This window comes from Solanum lycopersicum, chromosome 11 (genome assembly GCF_036512215.1).
Source record: "Solanum lycopersicum chromosome 11, SLM_r2.1".
Lineage (NCBI taxonomy): Eukaryota > Viridiplantae > Streptophyta > Magnoliopsida > Solanales > Solanaceae > Solanum > Solanum lycopersicum.
Genome location: NC_090810.1, coordinates 38105120 through 38131233, shown reverse-complemented (window position 1 = coordinate 38131233; position 26114 = coordinate 38105120). Strand labels below are relative to the sequence as shown.

Here is a 26114-nt window from a genome sequence, read left to right as displayed (position 1 = left end):
CATTGTGATTTCCCTTTATTATGTTTTCAAGACCTATGTATGTAAAACGTGAGGCTTGACGCCCTATTAATTATTACTGATATCAATTTTGATTAACCCTTGTACTACCATGTCAATATTTATATTTTTTCACTTGTATTGTATCATTGGTGTTTTTATTGTCCCAAAACATGTACTATGAGTGCTTGATGATTCCAAAAAGCATACATAAATCATGATAAAGAGAATCTTTGCGGTTGCTTTAGAAAACTTGAAGAGATTACTACAATGAGCTTCAAGCCATGAGTTTTCTGTGAAATGAGAAGCTTTATTCATTTATGGATGATTACAGCTCCAAATCATATTGCAAATTATATAAACAATCAATCTGTTTAATCTAGCACAAGGCCTAATTATAACACGTCAAGAATGGATGCACTTTAGGTGGCATGAAGTTTTTGTCGAGTGTAGCTGAATATATAGCTCGCTTTAACTACCTATGAAAAGGGCAAATTAGAGCTAAAATATGATACATTTCATAGACATTCCATATCAAATTTGTAGGTGTGCATTAGCTGAAACATTATAGCTAATATCAGTTATCATCCAAATGATTTAGTAGATCTATGCTATTAAATTACTAGCCAAGTCCCAAATCATCCTCCCAATCTTATCCAATTACATTTTCTCCACAAATCAATACAAATCATTCCTATTAAATGCGTAGGCAATTCTCATATCTTCCCTCTATTCATATTCAAATTCATCACACTCAAAATCTGCAGCCATTCAAACATTCATTCATCATATTAAAGTTCTACAACCATTCGATCATGAACTTATTTTTATCTTCAAATTAAATAGGGTGCACATTCAAGGAAGGGGCGATATTTATTTAATTTTTTAATGATTGAGAAAACTTTACGCAGCAGCATATTCACACATTGCAATTTTACAGTGGTTTGTATACTCATTCCTACTCTACTTAAATAACATTATTTAGAACACATATTGCGTTTCAGATAAGCTACGATTCCAGCAAGTGCTCTCGCATGCATAGCTCTCGGGTATATTGTATGTCGATATAGCCAAAAATATCTAGCGCTAACATATTATATTCTATCAAAACAAATATAATAGGTTCAACGGAATTGCTATCTGCTATCATTAAAGAATACAATGAATCTGAGTATTTCAATGGAAGTTAATCTCCTACAACATATACTACCAGAATTAGTTTCCCTCGAACAGATGCTAAAACAAAAAGAAAATACAAATGCATCAAGAGGTGAGTGTAATCGAGTGAATAAGGAAGTGGGCTATCTCAAAAACAGCAGATGGAAGTATTCCAGATTGAAGCAAAAAGTTGCTTTAATTGAAAAACAATACAAGAACCATCCAAAAAAACTAATAATACAGCTAATACGTTTTGTTAACAGATTCACAAAGTTGGCGAAGTTGACAAACTTTCAAGCAGACATGTTCCCATTCATCAAAATGGTATGGTAATATGCATCCCCATTTATCTCTTATCTAAATGTCAAAATTTGACTGATTGTTCATATGAGAAACTGAATGACTAAATCATTAACTAACTATATGATTATGTTTATATTTAATTGTTCAAATTGACAGGCCATTACACAACAACTTGGAATTTTGGCCTCCCCAAAGTACACATGCCAATATTGTGGAGATCTTTTATGGTATGAAGAACGAACAACAAAAACAAAACAAACAACCAAAATCGATATTCTCATTTTGTTGTATGGGAGGAGGTCGTGTACAACTTCCTTTATTGAGGGAACCACCACCTTATCTGAAGTATCTTTTGGGTAAAGAATCAGGACAACTAGGTATTAATTTTCGAAAAAATATTAGAGCTTATAACTCAATGTTTGCATTACATCCATGGGTGGCCGAGTTGATGGATCTATCAATCACTTAAAGGGGCCATACGTTTTTAGGATGTGCGGTAAGAATTATCATCGTATAGGATATTTAATGCCTGAAATTGGTAAAAGACCCCAGTTTGCTCAGCTATATATATATGATACTGAAAATGAGATAAACAACATAATGAATTGTCTGTTGGAAGGAGACATTGGTCCTGAATTTTTTCAGGGCTTATCAGTAATGTTGAAGGAGCATAATATATTGGTTAAAACATTTCGAATGGCTAGAGATAGATATAAAGAGCATCCTGAATGCGAATTTTACCTATGTCTCCTATCTAATAGGAACACGGATGGTCGACAATATAATTTACCCACAACTTCTGAAGTAGCTGTATTAATAGTGGGTGATCTTACGGAAGAAAACTTCCAGCGAGATATTATTGTAGAGCATAGGAAAAATGGACTTCAAAGAATTTATGATCTTCACCCAAGTTTTATGTCTATGACATATCCACTAATACCCCATATGGTGAAGATGGATATAGAGTTGGAATGAATTTGGGAGATGTCATCGACAAGACTTACAAGCGACAAAAAGTAACAATGAGAGACTTCTATTGCTTTAGAATACAACAAAGACTTAAAGAGGGTAAGACTCTCTTGCTAGCTGGTAGACTATTACAACAATACATTGTTGGCGGTTACATGGCAATCGAGGATGACAGATTTTGTTATATTCGAAATAATCAACCAAAACTTAGAGCTGATCTTTACTCTGGCTTAATGGATGCCATTCTTCGTGGTGATTCAGATTGTTCTTTGGTAGGAAAAAATAGTTATCTTACCTTCATCTCACACTGGAGGACCTCGCTAGCGGGCATAAAATTATCAAGATGCAATGGCAATTTGCAGGGGGCTGGATATCCAGATTTGTTCCTCACTTTCACATGCAATCCAAAGTGGCCCGAAATAAATGAAATGCTTTGCTTAATAGAACAATCTGGTGATGATAACAGGGTGGACATTATATGCAGAGTGTTCCAAATCAAGTTATTCCAATTAATGCAAGATCTGAAAAAGCAACAACCTTTTGGAAAAATAATTGCATGTAAGTTCAAACTTCAACATACTAACCGAATACATCAGTTATTAATTCAAGCGTTTACATTTTGCTAAAAAAACAAATGATTACTTTACCGGCATCCTAACAAACACATTATACCTTTAACTCTGCAGGTTTATATACAACTGAGTTTCAGAAAAGAGGACTACCTCATGCACATATACTACTCTTCCTGCATCTTACATTAAAAAGTCCATCTATAAATCATATCAACACAATGATAACAACTGAAATACCCGATATGGAAGTAGACCCTGATGGTTATAAAACTCTAAAGAACTACATGATGCATGGACCTTGTGGAGACCTCAATCCAGGATGCCCATGTATGAAGCAAAGAAAATGCACCAAACATTTTCCAAAGAAGTTCAATAATCAAACAGATTTTAATGCAGATGGGTTCCCAATTTATAGGAGAAGAAACACAGGTACAAAAGTCAATAAAAATAATGTCTTTTTAGGTAACAGATATGTCGTCCCTTATAACAGGAATTTGATTGTCAAATTTGATGCACATATAAATGTCGAGTTGTGAAATTACTCAAGATCAATGAAGTACCTAATTAAATGTGTCAATAAGGGATCTGATAGAGCCACAATTGGTATAGAATGCTAAGATACTCCCACAGAACGTGATGAGATCAAAAGATATCTAGATTGTAGATACATGTCAGTTACAGAAGCTTATTGGAGGATCTTTTCATTTGACATACATCATAGACAGCCAGCAGTTGAGTGTTTGCCATTCCATTTACAAAGATAAAACACCATAGTATTCCAAGAACAAAGGTGTCCTGAAAGCATACTAAACATACCCGATATAGTAAAAACAAAAATCACGGAATGGTTTGAGGCAAAGAAAGAATATGAGGATGCGCGAGAGCTAATATATTCAAATTTTCCTACACGTTGGGTCCGGGACGCAACATGCAAAAGATGGACTAGAAGAAAAAAGGGGAAGTCAGTTGGTAGAATTTACTTTGCACATCCTGCAAGTGGAGAACGATTTTACATGAGAATGCTACTTAATTTTGTCAAAGGAAGCACTTATTTTGAAAGCATCAGAACAATTAATGGAGTCCGGTATGATACTTATAAGGAGGCATGCTACGCATTGGGATTATTGGAGGATGATAAAGAATGGAATGACTGCTTGGCTGAAGCTGCATGTTGGGCATCAGGAAATGAGTTGAGAAATCTGTTTGTGACGATACTAATTCACTGTCAAGTGTCTGATTCGTACAAACTTTGGAGGAGCAACTATGAAATTTTATCAAATGATATAACATCATTACAACGAAAGATATTTCAATTGGAAGATTTAAAGTTAAACGAAAAAAAATTTGAATCATATACGTTATTTGAGATAGAAACCATACTTCTTAAGATAGGAAAAAGTTTGAAAGACATACATGGAATGCCACTTCCAAATTCTACTTTGATGAATGACACAGGAAATCGCCTAATCAATGAGGAACTAGAATATGACAAAGGTTTATTAAAGGAAGTACATGATAAATCATTCGCTCTTTTAAATGATTGTCAAAAGATAGCTTATGAAGCAGTAGTAAAATCAGTTGTTAATGAAGAAGGACACTTATTTTTTATAAATGGGCATGGTGGTACCGGGAAGACGTTTTTATAGAATACAATAATTTCTAGGCTGAGATCAGAATAAAAAATAGTTCTTCCAGTTGCTACTTCGGGACTAGCCGCTTTGTTATTACCAAATGGTAGGACAACACATTCACGATTCCATATTCCTTTGGACATTAGTGCAGAATCAACTCGTGAAATAAGACAAGGAAGCCAGTTAGCCAAACTACTTTTGAAAACATCTTTAATCATTTGGGTATGAAGCGCCAATGGCAAATAAATTTTGTTTTGAAGCCTTAGGTAGGACCTTGCGAGATATCCTCCGATTAAAATATGAAAATAGCAAAGACGAACCATTTGGAGGCCTTACAATCGTATTTGGTGGTGATTTTTGTCAAATACTACCGGTGATTCCAAAAGGAACACAAGCTGATATTTTAGATGTAGCACTCAACTCCTCATATTTGTGGCCATTCTTTAAAATTTATGATCTAAAACAAAATATGCGACTTTGTTGTGGAAGAGTATTTGATTCTGAAGCCGCTGAAGTTACTACTTGCGACAAATGGTTGTTACAAATTGGGGATGGATCCTTTTATAATGATGTTTACAATAAACTTATTAAAGTGCTTATTGATATATCTATAATGCCATCCAATGATCCAATCAGATCAATTGTCGATGCAGTTTACCCGTCCCTCTTGCAGAAGTACAATGACCCAACATATTTGCAAGAAAGAGCAATACTTACTCCTAAGAATGAAATGGTCCATGAATTGAATGATAAAATTATGAAAATGATTCAAGGTGAAGGAATAATATATTTTAGCTTTGACAATGTGTGTAAAGCAAGGGTGAACACTAATGATGAAGATCAATTGTACCCAACATAATTTTTAAATAGCTTAAGATGTCCTGGAATTCCTAATCATGAAGTAAAAAGTAGGCACTCCAGTTATGCTTCTGAGGAATCTAAATCAAAGTGAAGGACTATGCAACGGAACAAGATTGATTGTCACTCATCTTGGTAACTGGTCTATTAGTGCAAATATCATCTGCGGAAAAAACATTGGTTCGAAAGTAACAATACCAAGAATTATTATGTCTCCTAATGATTCAAAGTGGCCATTCAAGTTAAACAGACGTCAACTTCCTGTAGCACCATGTTTCGCTATGACAATTAATAAAAGTCAAGGACAGTCTCTCAACCATGTTGGATTATATCTTCCTAAACAAGTATTCATTTATGTCCAATTATATGTAGCACTATCCCGAGTAACAAAAAGACAAGGATTAACTATTCTAAATGTTGACGACGACATGGAAGATCCTATGTTCATTAAAAATATCGTTTACACAGAAGTTTTCAAAATATATGCCCTTAAAGCTGAAATAGAAATGAGGTATTTCCTTATTTCATCCCATATTTTTATTTTAATATGCAAATTCATAACTGTTCAACTAACAGTGTTCTGTTTTGGAACAAATAGGTATACTTGAAGATTAATGATGTAGATGAAGTAGCAGGAGGTCGCACAGACACTATATAACTTGAGGAATTTCCATTTGTCCTAATCTAGATGGACAGAGTTACTTCGTACTTATTGACGGCGACTCACCTTCGCAAAAACAAGTGTTTTATTTGATTTATTTATTTTAGTTTCTAATGTAAAAAATATCATCGTTCAACATTAACCTTTTTAACATTCCTCAGGAGCTTAATGATCAATGACTTTCAGAAAATAAATCAACTCACTAATGGCTTCTGATGTTTGGATGTCGCCTATAGCCAGGATGACACAGAAACTCTTGGGGGAACTGAGACAATAAATTAAAGTGGTAACGACTGGTAGCAGAAATTAAAAATATGTGTCTGCATCTTACTAAAATTTGTAGATCAATAGATGTGTTGAAAATGAATAGTTAAATAATTGAATGGTCAAATAGGAAAAGAAGGGAATAATATGTGTATTTGAGGACGTAGATGAGTTTGTTCTTCCCAGCTGGTAGATTATCTTTAAATTATAATGGTAACAGGAGAATATATAGAGCTGCATATTCATAATCAGTACTGGAATGACGACATTGAGGTGTTGACACGAACTGTTTGGTAAGTTCCTCCATACTTTACCCAAATATCCCTTTTGTGTATAACTTATAATTGAGTGCTAACAATCGCTTATTAGTGCCTTTCAAAGTTGGCTTATGGTACCACAAACACAAATATTTTAACAAACCCTGCGAAGAAATGACAATTTGTGAACTCTACAGTTAAGGCAAGGAATTTCATTAGGATCTTCAAAGTAAGCGTTCTGTATGTCATTTTCTAGTGCTTTTATTTGCAATTGCTCAGGTCTCTCGTCTGGCTGGCACTTTAATAATAGGAGCTGAATTGATCAATTTTTGATTCCACTGGTTGTTGATTACCCAAAGGTAATGGCAGACGCACGTGAGTGAAATTTTCACTTGTATTGTTGTTAGTGGCATTCTGTTCTGTTGCACTAACAATTCTTTTCTCTTTCGACATGGGAAGGGCAAGTTTTGCACTGAATGAGGCACTTTTATTAGGTCAAGTTTATGAAATACAATGTATCTAGATGTTTAATGTTTTAAATAGATAAAGTAGTAATAAAAGCTACAACTTGCGTGTATTTTTATCAGCTGATTGAGCAAATGTTACAAAATATAAGCATCATATGCTTGGTGTGTAATATTTAGCCTCTTAGTGTGTTCAATTCCATCATATGTACTTTTAATTAACTGCACATCGATGTGTTATTCATGTCAAGTTAGATGTTAATTTAGACTGATTAATGCTGCCGGTGAATTTGCAGCAGATGATGTCATGGTTGGTTTTGTACTAATAATTTTGTGTTTCAGGTTGGGGTTGCTGAGATGAAAGTAGCTATAGAAAAAACAGGAAGATTAGTTGTTCTAGCAGAAAGCTTTGGTCATTCTGTTTTCAAAAATTCTTTCAAGCAAATCTTTGAAGATGATGAACAGTATCTTGGGCTGTCCTTCAAGTATGCTTCTCGAGATATTATTCTGTTGTCTCATTTGCAAAGTACACTAATTTGCTATGTTTTCAGTATTTTTGTTTTGAATGTGGAAACAATTTTAACTTTATGCCCGAGACTTTTTCTAGCAAGACACACTAAATTTAAAAGTATCTATGATATAAGATATACTTGTCTGGAGGTTGTTCAAAGCTCTCAATTTTCAAGTACTAATAAGACTTTCAGTTAAATGTAGAATTTAACTACTTGTATCTCAATTAGAAGTTCAGGAAAAATATGTTGCTCGTCTCAAACCAAAAATCTCACTCCAGAATCTCAATTTTCAGCATGTGGATTGTGATGGTTTTCAATAGACTATTTTCTGTTGCGCAGACCCTTATTGTGTACTCTTGGATTTGCATACTAGATTGATTTCTGATAATTGTAGCACTTAATACAAACAGGTCGTAGCAGAATCGCTTTTGGAGGAAGAAATAGGAGGCCTAAAGTAGTGGTTCAAAATGATCGACACAGATAATAGTGGAACACTCACATATGAGGAACTGAAAGATGGTTTGAAAAAATTAGGATCTGACCTAGGAGAGTCCGACATCAAGGCCCTGATGAATGTGGTACTTGCTAATTTCGTTTGTTTTAGGATCTCTATAGATCTGTCAAAATGCATTTTCAGTTATATTTTACAAAACCATTTGGCACATAAATTGTGCATGATCAGATAAAAGCATGAGAATTTGGCTGCACACATTAGCCACTAGGTGTTGTTTATTGATCCTACATACTTACAGGATACAGTAATTCTAGAGCACGAGTGGGAACATCAGTCCAAGATTTTAGTCCCTCTAAAATAAGTAGCAAAATGACTTGGTGAGATATTTTTGCAGGCTGACTTTGACAACAGTGGCACGATTGACTACGGTGAATTCATTGCTGCAACATTGCATTTGAATACGATGGAGAGAGAGGAGAATATGCTTGCTGCATTCTCCTACTTTGACAAAGATGGCAGTGCTTATATCACAATTGATGAGCTTCAACAGGCTTGCGTAGAATTTGGCCTTATGGTGATGTTAAATTAGAACCTAACATAGGTCACATACCTCACGACATATCACATAAGATTGAAAGGTATTATCCAATACTGTAAGAAGTTTTCTTGCTTCTACAAATGTATGCTGTAGTGGACTTGGCCCAAAATACCTAACATATTTGACCTTTGCACCTCACCCTCATTGAGTCCAAGAATGTGTGTATCATGTGAAGTTGTGTTATGCCTTATAAAGCCCTTCAATTTCCTCTCCCACTCCAACGTGAGTCGCTAAAGTGTCATTACCAATATGCACACCTTCTTGAGGAGCTTGGTAGCCTAAAAATGTGTCTGTCCTTCTCTTTGACCCGACCTCATCAACCAACCCTCCGTCATGGGCATCACATTTCTGAGTTAAGTCAAGCTAATATATTTTTCTGTTTAGCATGATGGACGCATAGATTATGGTGAATTTGCAACAATGATGAAGAAGGGAAATACAGGATTTGTTGCTAGAACAATGAGAGGCAATTTGAATTTTAACTTGGTTGATGCACTTGGAGAAAGTGACAATGAAAAAAAGAATAGAAGGCTTCTACTTCTATATACATTTTTTTATCTAAGAAAATATCAATTCAACTCATCGATAACATAATATATCAAAATTTGCATATTAATAGGAATTTTTTCATACCAACATTATATTTATATTGTTTGGTATCTAACTCTCTAATTCTAGCATGATTGTTTACCAGACCAAGCTGATAGAACACATTGGACCAACCGATAATCGGAGGAGGTCTAGGAGGCTTTCAACCGGACGAGAGGGGTCAAGTAGAGCTGTGTTTGCCAAGACAATGTTGGACTATTACCAGCATATATTGGTGCTCTATTATTTTGTGATGGTAGATAGATTTAGTGTTATAGTAGCAAAATTTCAGTTGTTGCTACTCTCAACAACAGCATGCCCAGTATCTTTCCACGAGCGAGATCTGGAGAGGGTGGGATGTAAACAAACGTTACTCCTACCTTTGCTACTTTATCTTATATAATTTGATGAAAATTGAAAAAATAACGTGTTGGTATTTGGTACCTAATTATAAAGTTAAAGCTTGATGTTAGCTGAATGAAAGCTTTATGTCCATCTCTCTTAATTATAAAAAGGCTGTTTGCCTGAAACATGGAAGTCATTATAAGAATGGATCCCTAGCTACAATCAGGAACAAAAAGAAGATATCACTGAAACTAGGAGGAGGGAGGCTCAATAGATATGGATTGACATTATAATTTAGATAGGTTGCGGGTGTTACTCATTTTCCATTACACTGGTAACTAGATTGCTCATCCTTTGTCTGGATAGCGTAATATCTTAAAATACAGTACTTGATGTAGACTTAGCTAAAAATCGAGCGTAGATGAGGACTCTCAGTCAATGATCTTGCAGTATGGATATAATGAATCAACTGGTTAATTTAAGAAGCCATCTAAAAATGGATGCATCTAAAATAGTAATATGCTAACCTTGCAAATGCACTTGCAAAGTGTCTGCATTCTCCTCTCAACAATTGTACCTAATTAATCTCTCTTTAGATTCTCTTTTTGGATACCAAGGAATCATTATGTCCTTAATATCTAAACTATCATTGTGTCACTAACAATGGGTGTTGGATAATGTTAGGTGCCACATAATACTTCCTTAGTAGATAGACTTTAAAGATGAAATTTTCTTGAGTATAGAGTTGCCAATACAATTAAATTCAAAATATGTACACATCTGAAACGTAAGTTGGAGAATTGTAGGGTCAATTAACTTGATCGAAACATAACCTCGACATGTTGATACTAAGTATCTGTACAATATATGTTAATTGTAGTTCTAGGCGCCAATTTTAAATGTATTTCCTACTACATGATTACCTTATATTTGCAGCTGCAGTACTCTCCACGCACAACACATTTTCAGCTTTTTTGGTAGTAGAATTACACAGCTGCTTCCATATTCCAATTACAAATCATATTTACTCTAATACGTTATACTTTCTGAATGGTCATCAAATGGAAAGTGGAAACACATAAATTGCCTAGAAAAGAACATAAGGTAAGTACTTTTAGGCAACTAGCTGGCGCACATCTACCATGTCAGTAATAACATTGCAAACTGTGATGCTAGAAGAAGCAGTAGATATCTGTTTGCCATCACTAATGTAAAATGAAATCGCAAAATCACCAAAACATAATCAGAAACAGGAAAAACCCAAAGAAAGCCTTAAAAAATGAACAAGAGAAGCCATCAAAAATTTTACACAGAGAATGACTGACCAATGGTATATCAGAAATACTGGAGACAGAAAGTACATTGAAAAGATTGATAGTATCAATATTAAGAACATAATTGAACTTTGTGCAACTTGCGTCTATCTTTTTGCGATATTGCTAGAAACAGGTGAGGAAGAAAAAGGAGTACACATGCAAAAAATGTTTGGTTATATAGGGTTGAGTACACTTGTGATCATGTGGTGGTTTGATAAGATTTGATCCTTTTGCCATAATCCTAAGTAGTTCTAATTTGCATATACAACAAATAGTCATTTGCACTTTTGGAATGCTTTGTTATCGTCTTCTAAAAATAAGTTCTTTCTCCATGTTTTCCAGTTCAGGTTTAAGGTTGAGGGAAAAAGATCTTTAACGCTGTGAACAAGAAAAGGTGCAATATGATAAGACTCCAATATAGTCCATATGCAGCTCATAAAAATCTTATAAAGACAGATATAATTTAGGCCATTTTCTTATCAGACAAGCCATGCTTAGTTAGGTTAGAATATACGACAGAGTCTCATAATCGACCTGAAATCTCTTGGCGACAATATCTGTCATATAGGACTTTTGGTAGGTAAATCTAGACAAATGCAATTTCGAAATGATTAAACTCATTAACGTGTACTACTTTGTAATCTCTATGACTTGTGTTACTATGGAAGTTCTCAACTACGTATCCATTATTAATTCATAATATTTCACCATACAATAGATAAATAAATCACATAAAATTACCCCACAATATAATTGATTACCTCCAGCCCATATTTCACCTATTAAATACAAATAATATTTAATTACAGTAAAACCCAGTACTATCTATCCAAATTTAATGACCCAACTGAATATACATGACTATAATGACCCAATTCATCCATTTATAAACATCCGAACGTAACCAATTCTTGCTGAGCTTCTCCCTCTCAAGAATGTTCTTCTCATATCTACTCTCAACCTTCTACCTCCCAAGAATCTAAGAGACAGGTTTCCATAAAACTCATTGTTTCATCTTTCTCATTTGTAACTCTAATGTATTAAATTGTGTATTAATCTGTGATAATTGCTCTGCTAATTACTCTACTGGTTTACTCTTCCCTTTCGTAACCCTAATTCTTGTAGTATATATATATAGGTAGTGAATCATTCCCATATTTAATTACATTGTCTCTATTTCTTTTAATTGAGTTTTAACAATGACGATTTCTTTTATTTCAGAATTGATTATTGGTAGAGATGATTTTACAATAGAGTAAGAATTTGTAGAATGTGGAACGCCATTAATCTCAAGAAAAATGGTGAGCTTATCAGTATGGATATGATATTTATCGATGAAAAGGTACATTTCTGATTGATTCATTTACCAAATATCATATTTTTTGGGTAGTTTCAATTATCAAATTACTTACTAATTACTTCTTCTACCAGGGTAATTTGATGCATGGTATAATTAGAAAAAATTAGGTTAACAGGTTCAAAGACAAGTTAAATGAAGGTTCTGTATTTATCATCAAGAACTTCAAAGTTGTTGAAAGCATTGGGGGACATAGACATGTTCAAAACTCATTGAAAATCATTTTCTTTGCCTCAACTGCAATCAAGAATTTGTTTGAAGATATTGTTGAAATTCCAAACAGTTTTGAATTTATTAATCCAGATGTGATTGACTCAAGGGTGAACAACAACATTGTCTTATCAGGTCTATATTTATATTTAAAGTCTTACCGATTACATTTAAAGTTATACTTAACTGCACAATTTATTAATAAAAAACTCATGATATTGTGTTTGATGACATTCATGACCTTTATATATATTTTAAAATTTCTATCACATACTTAATTAAATTAATAATATTGAAAAAGAAAGAACTTCATCATTTCAAAAGATATATTCAAGAGAAACACTTAGTATAAAAAGGAAGGAAAATAAAGACTATGGATAAACTAGGCATTGAAATTTAACTGGTGCCTATCACATTACAGATCGATGATCTAACCTCCGCTGTGTATAAATATTAAATAATACCCTAAACTGTTTGAATGCGAGCCTTATATACGATTCTTCATCTTCAATAATCATAGATGTGGTTGGTTGGTTTTTTATTTACGTGTAAATGCTAAATAATTGCCTAAACTATTCAAATACAACACTTGCATATGAATCTTCCTCTTCAATTTTCGTAGATGTTGTTGGTTGTTTATATGGAATTGGTGATATCGAGAGTGTTGGTTCAAAATGGAAGAAGAGGGATATCCACATTCTTACTGATTAGTAAGTCACTCATCTCATTTTAAGTTGTTTTACTTTGTTATCTCCTTACCATAAAATTATTTGATTATTGATTTATGGTTTCTATGTATAGTTTGGCTAAAGCAAAAATTATCTTATGGGATGAATTTGGGGAGAAGTTTTGTCCTTATTTGTATAACAATGATGCTGGCCCATATATAGTGATAGTGACTTTTACAACAGTGAAGGAATTTCGTGGTAATTGTTACAGATTTAGGTGTACTTACTAGCAATTTAACTCCAAGCATTTTGAAGAAATGACATGCTTTCATTTTTAACCCATACATTGATAATAGGTTAGGTTAGCTTCTCCACCACCTATGCAAGAAAAATATATGTGAATCTTGATATAGATTACATAAGAAATTTGGCTCCAAAATTTTCCACAATGTCCACATAAGTTCAAATTATAAAAAGCTCTAATGTTAACAGTCTTCCTCGTGAGGAAGAGATGTTTTTGAACCGTATGGACATTAAGGAGTTGCTGGAGGCTGAGTGGAGCTGTGAACTACAGGTTCTTTTGTTATTAGGCTTCTCATATTATTCGTTACCATTTAAACATGATCATTACACTATTTCATGATATTTAATTAAAATTGAAGGAATACATTGTTACAGTGAAGAGCAAGATAATAGAAATACATAACTATTTTGGTTGGTACTACATTTCATGCAATGTGTGCTCGAAGAAGATTTAACCAACACATAGTATTTATCGATGCCACAATTGCAATAAAGATTGCAAATTTCCTTTGGTCAGGTAACCATTTACGAAGGACTGTGAATTAGGTTTGTATATGTTGTGAATGAATCTAACTTACTATGTAAACGTAGGTACAAGATACACCTAAAAGTGACAGATAGGACCGGAGACACTACTTTTATCTTATTTAATGCGGTGGCTGAGAAACTCCTTGATACATCAGCTCAAAAGTTGTTCAACAAGCTTACTACAACTAACAATGATGCGCCTGTCCAAGTCCAAAGCCTTTGAGGGAAAGAATTTGTTTTTAAAATGAGATTAAATCACTATAATTTGAAAGAAGGTCTTGAGAATTTTACAATATCAAAGTGTTGGATTCAAGATGATAATTTGGAAGTACAATACAAACTAAGGAAAGAAGAAAAGGTATTGCAATATAGACTATGAGTTTGTAATTTACAATTACGTTTACTTTGTAATTTATTTTTCATACTGTTCTTCTTCCAGGGGAAGAACTTATCCAAAAATGAAACTGACCCAAAAGATCAGGAAACCAACGGATTGACCAAACAGATGGTAATTACATTTAATGTTTTAATATAAAAATCAAATCATTTTAAGGATTAACATGGTTAATAAATATGTTGATAAATTTACTTTTTGAAGAACAATCAGGTATCTGTTGATGTGTTGTTGACTGACTTGGAAGATTATGAGGACGAAGTACATGTAACTAATGGTGCTAAGAGTAGAAAACGAAGAAACCTAATCATAGATGATGAGGAATTAAGCGTTCAAGGCACAAATAAGGTCAAGAAGTAAAGGGATTATTGTTGGTCATAAATGACGAGGAATAAGTGTTCATCACACAAATAAGTTGAACAAGTAGAGCGATAATTTTTGCTTTTGATTATTTTCTGTTTTTTTAAGCTAAGTTTAGTTGTTTCGTCCTATTATAATTTACACTTTAGTATAATAACTAGCCACCTTTGATCTTAGTTAAGTTATTTCGTCCTTTTACCATTTTATATATAGTTTAATAAGTAGCTCCATGTTGTCCGTAGTGATGATTTTCATACTTGTATGGTTTTATCCAACCTAAGACAACTTATATTATTAATCTATTTCGTTGTTTGCATATGATGTCACTGTCAACAAAATTAGATATGTTTCTTCTTCAATTATATATCCCTATATCAGTTCCCATGTTGCTCAATTCATTCCTTTGGTTCTTGCTATCTAGCCGTACGTACAGATTTGTACTCTTTCCTACTATTCATTTTACAGCCACTTATTATTGCAAAATTAAATTAGTTAATTCTTCCCGGCAGGTAGTTTTTCATTAAATTAGAATGGGAAGTGTTAAATACATGAGAATATATAGAGTTGCATATTATTTATCAGTATTGGAATGACAAAATTGAGGTGCTAACATAAACTGTAATTTAAGTGGATACTTAATCATGGATGACTTAGTTTCTTAAAATTGTCTTCCATAAGTTGTCTTTAACTATAAAACTTAACACATTGAGGTATTTGATGTCACATTCACTTTTGGATTTGTGTTGTTAAAGAGGAGATGCTTTAGGTATTTATACACCTGTCAAATGATGGTTTCCACCCCATCCATGACATAACTTCCGAACAAAATAACATAGTTACTTGTAATTTCCTTCCGCCAATTGCATTTGAGGAATAGTTTCAAGTAGGTGTTGACTCATGGATGACTTAGTTCTTATAGTTGTCTTCAATAAGTTACCTTTAAGACTAAGACTAAACACATATAAGTAGTTGTTGTTACAACCAATTTTGGGTTTATGTTGTTGAAGAGGATAACATTATATTGCAGATTATTAAAAAGAATCAGGCAGTCGTATAGGAAAAGGCAAGAAGGAACCTTATTAAGTGAATTTCATTGAGTATTGTAAAGACCTATTAATACTTAACAAGATGGAAATGGGAGGATTTGTGTTATATTTTATGCGTTATTACTAATTTGGGTTCTCTATGTTGGAGCTTGACATGATGAGTGCAACTAAGCATGATAATTTCAGTAATTCTTAAAAGTTGATCTGTCTCAGAAGTTAGAGTACTCACCTTCACAAAAACAAGTGTTTTTTTTAATTTTAGTTCCTAAGGTAAAAAACATCATCGTTCAACATTAACCTTCTTTCAATTCCTGAAACTTATACAGAAGTACTACAATAGATAAGACAAATAAGGATCGCCCCCAAATAATCAATATAAATTATGATAAGAAAATATATTCTCTAACCATCAATCTAATAAATAATGATATTCCGTATTTGATGTAAAACTATATATATTTTAGCAATTAAAAAAACTTTTTAACAAAATATATATTCTAAATTTATTCATTAACAATGTATTATTCTCATTAAATAGATACTAAAGTTCATAAGTTTCATCATGTATCATCATTTCAAATGAAAACAAAATGATATGCTCAAATAATACGTATAATACATCCACAATAAAAAATTTCCTACCACATATTAATTAATCCGCGCGCGAAGCACGAACATGTTCCCTAGTTGAATAAAAAATGTTAGTCCATTACACTTTGTATTTCAATATCTTATAGTTCTTATGTAATTTTTTATTTATTGGTCATTACTGTTCTTGATATATTAATTTGTTTGATTAAATTCTTTCATTTTGTATGAAAATATACTCTCATATATTTAGCAATCTTGGCAAATCATATAATTAAAATAGTAAATCTTTCCCCCCCCCCCCCCAATAATATAGGATATCCCAAATGATTAAAAGGAGAGTTTCCATACAATCAGAAAATTTTCAAATTTTATTGATCGTTGCAAGTTGCAACCTTAATCTTAGGATAGTAATAAAGTAACTTTATATTAGTATTGAATGTTTTACCAGAAACATCATTTTTATTCTTTAAATATTGTGTAATACATCAGTTATTTTAAAATTATTTGTATTATTTGAAAATATTTGGCATTGAATAACATGGGATACACGTGCGTTGCAAGTGTGACTCCTTTCTTAATTTGTCAAAATTGACAAGTAAAAAAATGAATAAACAATTAAGGACATAAATAGTATTAATTTAGAATACTTATAAAAATATAATGATAACATAATATTTATTACTCCCTCTCTAAAAAAATGATCTCCTTTCATTTTTAGTTTATTTAAAAAAAGAATGACATTTTTCTTGTTTTGGTAACATTTTAATTACAGTTTTTCACGTGGCATGATTAAGGACACAAGATCAAATGACAATTTTGTACATTTGACCTAATTTTAATTTAAGACCACATTGTGAAACGAAGGGAGTATTATGTTAGTCACCAGAATACCTTTCATCTCAATCGTCATAACTACCATCATCATTACTAGCCACTAACAATAACCATTACCGCCATTAGTACATACTATCTCCACCCACTAACAAGTATAAGTGTTTCATTTTTTTGATTAAATAATAATTTTATTCTATTTTTTAAATATTTAAATAATTTTTATTTGAATTATATACCTGCTATGTACATATAGACTAATTATCTACGTTCAGATGCTAAAATGCAAATAGTTTTATTATGTCATGTTTAAATTTAAAGACAATATCTTATTTATTTAGATGTGTATTTAGATTCAAGCGTTTAAATATTAAAGAAAACAAATGTGGTATAGGCTTTTATATGATTTCAATCATTATTATTTAGAATTGAACCATTAGGAGTATGATCAGACCGATGATAAAAATAGATAAAAATTACATCTAAACAACATTTTCACAAATTTTACATGTGATATACAAACAAACAAATAATTTGTGACAAGACAGAAAATTAAATTTAATTGTTGAACTTTGTCTTTAGTGAGTTGCAATGATTAACTTTTAACAATTTTTCTTTTATATAGTCCTTCGACTTTTAAAAGATGATTTGAGCTTTTAAATGATTTTAACCATTATTCTTTAAATTAAACCATTGGGAGTATGATTATGTCAATAATAATTGACAAACATTACAATCTAAAGTTTATTGAGTAAATTTTAGATGGGATATACAAACAAATAAAATAATTTGTGGCAAGGCTGAAAATAATTGTTACCTATACACACATTAATATAAATATACATTTTAAACATGTTTAAAATGAATCAAAGAAGGCGAGACTTAAATAATTCTAGACTCATAAGCATCAAAATTTAAGTGATTATTCCAAAATCACGACACTAGAGAGCTGTTTAATACTTTCACTTTGGCTAACATAATTCCTTGCCAGAAATTTTAGTTTGTATATCGATAAAAATAAAATCATTTTTTATTAGAGATCCAAATAAGGTTACTTGACATTCAAATCTCAATTCCAAGTTAAAATCCTGAATAAAATCATATATTTTCAAATTATTCTGAATAAAATTCTTTTAAACTACATTCTTTTAGCGTGATAAAAAATGAAGTGTGACAGATGAAGAGTCAATTAAGAATAATTAGAACTCAAGCTTCTAAATATTGATGGTTTTATGAATTTTATTACTTTTTATTATTATTTTGTATAGTTTGGTTTAATATGCTACATGCCTACTTATTTACTACTTTGATATAGTTTGAATTGTAATATTAAATCGTATTATCATGCGCTCATAGAAGTTTTTTGGCAGACACTTAACACACATTATGTACTTAGAAGTGTGGTTGCACTCCCAAAATTTTCTTTGATATATCAAATATACAAATATGTTCCTAAAAGTATTTTCATAGTCACATATTTTAGGAAGGAGAGAACAAATAGTGAAGTCAAAAAGCATTACTACTAGTAAGTTATCTTTTTTCAACTCGAATTTTTCAATCATTATATAGATAGTCTAGACACCTATTCTAAAATAATTTTGAATCTAATAGAACCAGACTCATTCCACGGTTAATCATTATAGGTTCTACTTTATTTCAATCACGTTCATTTAATTTAGTACGACTCAATATAGAGATCGGGTTCATCTAGGACATAAACTATCTTTTAGATCAATTGTTCATGATTATTGTATTATTTGTTATTTTATTTGGAATACTTTGTTTTAATGTTGATCAATTTTAGAATAAATTAATTAAATGATAAAAAGAGAGAATATTCCCATTTTTTGGGTCAAATCTCAAAGAGTTTGGCTATTGCATTTTTTTTCAATAACATGTCTGAAATAAAATAATTTTTTTCAAAAGGTTCAATATTTTTACAAAAACTTAATGAACCATGCACACTTGATTCTCACATCGATTTTTCTTTCTTCCCCATAAAGGAAATAGGGTAACTAGGTGGTATACGATATTTATATGTATTTTAGAACTCCTTCTATCAATTTATGCATTTTGTTTTCATTTCCAATCGGATGATCCATTAATCCAACTAGTAGAGGATTATAAATGGATCGATTTTTTTGATTTCCATTGGAGATTAGGAATAGGTGGACTTTCTATAGGATCCATTTTATTAACAGGATTCATTACTTTAGCGGCTTTAGCGGCTTGGCCAGTTACTCAAGATTCTAGATTATTCCATTTTTTCATGTTAGCAATTTACAATGGTCAAATTGGATCATTTTCGTCTCGGGACCTTTTACTTTTTTTCATCATGTGGGAGTTATAATTAATTGTTGTTTATCTACTTCTAGCCATGTGGGGAGGAAAGAAACGTCTGTACTTAGCTACAAAATTTATTTTGTACACGGCGGGGGGTTCCGTTTTTCTCTTAATGGGAGTTTAGGGTGTTGCTTTATATGGTTCTAATGAACCAACATTAAATTTTGAAACATCAGTTAATCAGTCATATCTCGTGGTTTTAGAAATAATCTTCTATATTGGATTTTTTTATTGCTTTTGCTGTCAAATCGCCCATTATCCCCCTACACACATAGTTACCAGATATCCTTGGAGAAGCACATTACATTACTTGTATGCTTATAGATGGAATCTTATTAAAAATGGGAGCGTATGAATTAATACGAATCAATATGAAATTATTATGTCATGCCCAATTATATATTTTCTCCTTGGTTGATGGTAATAGGTACAATACAAATAATCTATGCAGCTTCAACATCTCTTGGCCAAAGGAATTTAATAATAATGAGCTTAATTTTTTATTTGTTACGTTATGCGTTGTTCTCTTATTTGCCGGTGCAATTGCTAAATCTGCCCAATTCCCACTTCATGTATTTACCTGATACCATGGAGGGGCCTATTCCTATTTCGACTCTTATACATGCTGCTACTATGGTAGCGTCAGGAATTTTTCTTGTAGCTCGGCTTCTTCCTCTTTTTGGAGTTATACCTTACATAATGTATTTGATCTCGGTTATAGGAATAATAACAGTATTATTAGGAGATATTTTAGCTCTTGCTCAAAAAGACATTAAGAGAGGTTTAACCTATTTCACAATGTCTCAATTGGGTTATATGATGTTAGCTCTAGGTATGGGGTCTTAACAAAGCGCTTTATTTCATTTGATTACTCATGCTTATTCTAAAACATTATTATTTTTAGAATCCGGATCCATTATTCATTCAATGGTAACTATTGTTGGATATTCTCCATCTAAAAGCCAGAATATGGGTCTAATGGGATGTATAAGAAAACATGTACCAATTACCAAAATCACATTTTTATTATGTACACTTTCTCTTTGTGGTATTCCACCTCTTGCTTGTTTTTGGTCCAAAGATGAAATTCTTAATGATAGTTGGTTGTATTCGCAAATTTTTACAATAATAGCTTGGGACACAACGGGTTAATCGCATTTTATATGTTTTGGATCTATTTACTTACTTTTGAAAGGCATTTAAATGCTCATTTTCAAATTATGGTGGGAAACAAAAAATCCCCTTCTATTCAATATCTCTATGGGGTAAAAACAGATTTAAGAAAAACTCTTGTTTATTAACAATGAATTAAGTACTTATTTTTTGTCAAAAACTAAATATTCAATTGCTAAAAATAGAAGAAAGATGACACGATCTTTTATGACTATTGCTCATTTTAAGCATAAAGCGATTTCTTCCTATCCGTATGAATCAGACAATACTATGCTATTCACAATATTTGTATTAGGGATCTTTACTTTGTTTGTTCGAGATATAGGAATTCCTTTCAACCAGAAAGGATTTAATTTGGATATCTTATTGAAATGGTTAGCTCCATCTATAAATCTTTTGCATCCAAAGTCAAATAATCGCTGGATTGGAATGATATTTTAAAGGATGCATTTGTTTCAGTCAGTATTAGCTTATTTCGGAATATTTATAGCATCCTTTTTATATAAACCAATTTATTCTTCTTTAAAAATTTTGGAGTTCATTAACTCTTTTGTTAAAAAGGATCCTAAGAGAATTCTGTGGGCCAAAATTCTAAATGGCATATATGATTGGTCATATAATCGTGCTTACATAGATGTTTTTTATACATGATTCTTTGTTGGTGGGATAAGAGGATTTTAGCTGAATTTACTCATTTTGTTGATCAGCGAGTAATTGATGGGATGACTAACGGGGTTGGGGTTATTAGTTTCATTGTAGGAGAAGGTATCAAATATATAGGGGGCGGACGCCTCTTCTTATCTTTTGTTGTATTTAGCTTATGTTTCCATCTTTTTATTAGTTTATTACTTACTTTTCTAGACTTTTTGAATAAAAAATTCTTGATTTTCATTTTTTTTATCAAGCAGTTGCAGTTTACAATTTTCTAGATTCCACGTGTTATTATTATTCAGATAAGAATCCTGATAATCATAAATTGGAATATTACTAGTATTAATATTGTTATAGCCTGTCTCTCTAAGGTGAGAGTAGAATTTATCCTTTATTTTGTCCTTTCCTTCACTCAAAATTTCTTATATTTCATTGATTTTGTTCGAATTCCACCCTTGTTCCGAAAAGAGGGAAGGAGAAGGAGAAGGATCTTCTTCAGTGGATCCCTCTTGTTCCTGTTTTAGTCCCCTTCATTTCGGAAGCAGTTTCTATTTCTACATCTCTTTCTTCCTCACTTTCCATCATTTCTTCTATTTTTGAGGCTTCTTTCAGCTTCTTAGTAAGAATGGGAGAGGGTATTCTGCCTAAATAGTAGACACATGTAATAAATAAGAGAATACTAAAGATCCGAACCATAGAATTTCTCAATTCTAATACCAGGAACTTATTAGATCAAATGTACTTATTCGATCTAATAGAATGATTTTTCCGTATACAGACTAATACCAATCCAAGCAATTTCATGAATAAAATGTGACCAATTAACAACCCAACAAAACAACTTGTTACAATAAGATTTTGTTGTTGCATCGAAAGAGATAAATGTTGACTAATCTGGCTAACATTGAACTTGGTAAAATGAAATGGTTAAATAATTGAAAAATGAGATTATTCAGGAATACACATTCAATGCTGAGATTACGCATTGAATTTCTGGTAGTAGATCCATGATAAAAAAAGTGTTTGTGATTATTCCAGAAGAAATGAAACAAAAGATATGGTAGAGCTAGGACAATTAGTGTATGAGGTCTACCCAATGCTAGATGTATAGGCGCATAATAGATCGATATGAACATCATTAGTTGTCCCGTTATAAAACCAGTTGTTGCTGATACCTCTTCTCAGTTCCTTCTTCCACAACCATAGCTTGGAGAAGGAATAGATAGGAGGGCCCTATAGAGAATGTGGTCAGAAATCTAGGCATGAGAGAAAAGCATATTGCCTAGTGATTGTAAGGCCCTAATTCTTGACTAGAGGGGACACCAAAGGCCTCTGACCTTCCATCCATTCGATAGACAGAGAGGGAGGGCAGAGCTTTTGGTTTTTTTCATGTTTTCAAAGAGTTGATTAATGGTTTTTTCGTGTTGTCAAAGATTTGAACAATGAAAATAGATGGCCCTGATCGAATTGATCAGGTCATGTAGGAACAAGGTTCAAGTCTACCGGTCTGTTAGGATGCCTCAGCTGCATACATCACTGCACTTCCACTTGACACCTATCGTATTGATAAACGACTTGTCTCGCCGTGATCTTCTCTTGAATTCTCAAAAAAACTTCAGTCGCTCTATCCCCGCAGGGGCAGAGAACCCGTCGCTGTCTCGGTTGTACTACCAGAAGCTTTGAGGGAAGTCGGAATAGGAGATCACTCATCTTGGGGTGGGCTTACTACTTAGATACTTTCAGCAGTTATCTGCTCCGCATTTGGCTACTCTGCATTTACCGTGGGCACGATACTGGTACATCAGAGGTGCGTCCTTCCCGATTCTCTCGTACTAGGGAAAGGTCCTCTCAATGCTCTAAAGCCCACACCAGATATGGACCAAACTGTCTCACAACATTCTGAACCTAGATCACATACCGCTTTAATGGGAGAACAACCCAACCCTTGGAACATACTACATCCCCAGGTGGCGAAGAGCCGACATCGAGGTGCCAAACCTTCCCGTCGTTGTGAGATCTTGGGGAAGATCAACCTGTTATCCCTAGAGTAAATTTTATCTGTTGAGAGATGGCCCTTCCAGTCGGTACCATTGGATCACTAGGGCCGACTTTCATCCCTATTCGATGGGTAGATCTTGAATTCAAGCTCCCTTATGCCTTTTCACTCGAGGGCCAATCTCCATCCGACTCGAGGAAACCTTTGCACACCTCCATTACCTTTTGAGAGGCCTACGCTCCATAGAAACAGTCTACCTGAGACTGTCCCTTGGCCCGTAGGTCCTGATTCAAGGTTAGAATTCTATCCCTTCCAGCGTGGTATCTCACTGACGGCTCGGGCCCCCTGGAAGGAGGCCTTCTTTGCCTTCCACCTAAGCTGCGCAGCAAAGGCCCAAAGCCAATCCTAGGGAACAGTGAAGCTTCATAGGGTCTTTCTATCCAGGTGCAGGTAGTGCGCATCTTCACAGACATGTCTATTTCACTGAGCCTTTCTCCGATACAGTGCCCAGATCGTTACGCCTTTCGTGCGGGTCAAAACTTACCTGAAAAGAATTTCGCTACCTTAGGACCGTAATAGTTAAGACCGTCGTTCACCAGGGCTTCGATCGCTGGCTCCCATGTCATCAGGTCACCAACTTTCTTGACCTTCCATCAGTGGGCAGGCGTCAACCCCCGTACATTGTCTTATGACTTTTCGGAGACCTGTGTTTTTGGTAAACAGTCGCCCGAGCCTGGTCACTGTGACACCCTTTGTGAATAGGCACCCCTTCTCCCGAAGTTACGGGGCTATTTTGCCGAGTTCCTTAGAGAGTGTTGTCTCGAGCCCCTAGGGATTCTCTACCTACCCACCTGTGTCAGTTTTGGGTACAGGTACCCTCGCTTAACGTCGTTTGAGCATTTCGTGGGAGTATGCCATGGGTTAATTCAACATCGTAGCACCTAGTATTCGAACATAGGCTCGAGGCATTTTCTCTACTCCTTCTTACCCTAAAAAAGCAGGGACACCTTACGTTCTTGAACCTATAACCATCTTTCGGCTAACCGAGCCTCCTCCGTACCTTGGACTAACAAGAAGTAGTACAGGAATATTCACCTGTTGTCTATAAACTACGCCTTTCGGCCTTATCTTAGGCCCTGACTCACCTTCTGTGGACGAACCTTGCGGAGGAACCCTTAGTTTTTTGGGGCATTGGATTCTCACCAATTTTTGCGTTAGTCAAGCCAACATTTTCACTTCTGTTTCATCCACCACCGCTCACACACATGCTTCTCTCTAAGGCGGAACACTCCCTTACCGATGTATTTTTACATACCACAACTTCGGCAGACCGCTTAGCCCCGTTATTCTTCGATGCAAGAGCACTCGATCAGTGAGCTATTACGCACTCTTTCAATGGTGGCTGCTTCTAGGAACCTCCTGGCTTTCTCTGCACCCCTACCTCCTTTATCACTGAGCGGTCATTTAGGGGCCTTAGCTGGTTATTTAGGCTGTTTCCCTCTCGACGATGAAGCTTATCCCCCATTGTCTCACTAGCCAAACTTGACCCCTATTTATTTTGAGGTCATATCTAGTATTCAGAGTTTGCCTCGATTTTGTACCGCGCTTGCCGCCCACACCGAAACAGTGCTTTACCCCTAGATGTACAGTCAACTACTGCGCCTCAACGCATTGCAAGAGCGGAGCTCTACCAACTGAGCTATATCCCCTCGAGACAAGTGGATCATGCATGAAGAAGTCAGATACTTCTTCTATTCTTTTCCCTGGCGCAGCTGGTCCATCTTGGACTTGAACCAGAGACCTCACCCGTGAAGTAAATCATTACACCTACTGTCCAACTGATTGGGAGAGAATCAATAGATTCCTTTTCGGGAGTGATTCATCCTAACTAAACTCAGCATACAACTCTCCGTTGTACTGCTCTCTCAGAGTGTGCTTGTTCCCTCCTTCTTCCTTACCCTGACAAGTCTTTGTGAAATAACTCTGATGAGAAGAAAAAAGAAGGCGTCAAGAGACCCTCCTGGCCCAACCCTAGACACTCTAAGATCCTTTTTTCAAACCTGCTCCTATTTCGATTTCGAGTTTAACTCAGACGTAGCTCCCTTCTTTTTTTGGGGTGTGAAGCAGTGTCAAAGTAAAATACCCAACAAGCATTAGCTCTCCATGAAAAGGAGGAGATCCAGCCACACATCTAGTACGACTACCTTGTTACGACTTCACTCCAGCCACTAGCCTTGCCTTTTGCATCCCCCTCCTTGTTGTTAAGGTAACGACTTCGGGCATGGCCAACTCCCATAGTGTGACGGTCGGTGTGTAAAATTCCCAAGAACGCATTCACCATTGTATGGATGAGCGGTGATTACTAGCATTTTTGGTTTCATAAAGGCGAGCTGCAGCCTGCAATCAAAATAGAGGACGAGTTTTTGAGGTTAGCTCACCCTCGCGGTATTGTGACCCTTTGTCTCGGCCATTGCAGCACGTGTGTTGCCCAGGGCATAAGGGTCATGATGACCTGACGTCATCCTTACCTTCCTCCAGCTTATCACCGACAGTCTGTTCAAGGTTCTGAACTCAAAAATGGCAACTAAACACGAGGGTTGTGCTTGTTGTGAGACTTAACAAACACCTTACGGCACGAGCTGATGACAGCCATGCACCACTTGTGTCCGCGTTCCCTATGGCACCCCTCTCTTTAAAGAGGATTCGCGACATGTCA

The 26114-nt window shown here is 34.3% G+C and overlaps 1 protein-coding gene and 1 pseudogene across 1 annotated transcript; one reads left to right on the top strand and one right to left on the bottom strand.

Annotated features, from left to right (window-relative positions):
- Window positions 1–2480: 2480 nt before the first annotated feature.
- LOC138339390 (uncharacterized) lies at window positions 2481–4645 on the top strand. Its single transcript, XM_069290984.1, has 4 exons — window positions 2481–2699; window positions 2790–2985; window positions 3114–3428; window positions 4041–4645. Exons 1-4 carry the CDS (start codon window positions 2481–2483, stop codon window positions 4643–4645), a joined length of 1335 nt encoding a protein of 444 aa, XP_069147085.1.
- Window positions 4646–21608: 16963 nt separating this feature from the next.
- Window positions 21609–22666, bottom strand: LOC138339389 (protein TIC 214-like; annotated as a pseudogene).
- Window positions 22667–26114: the final 3448 nt, after the last annotated feature.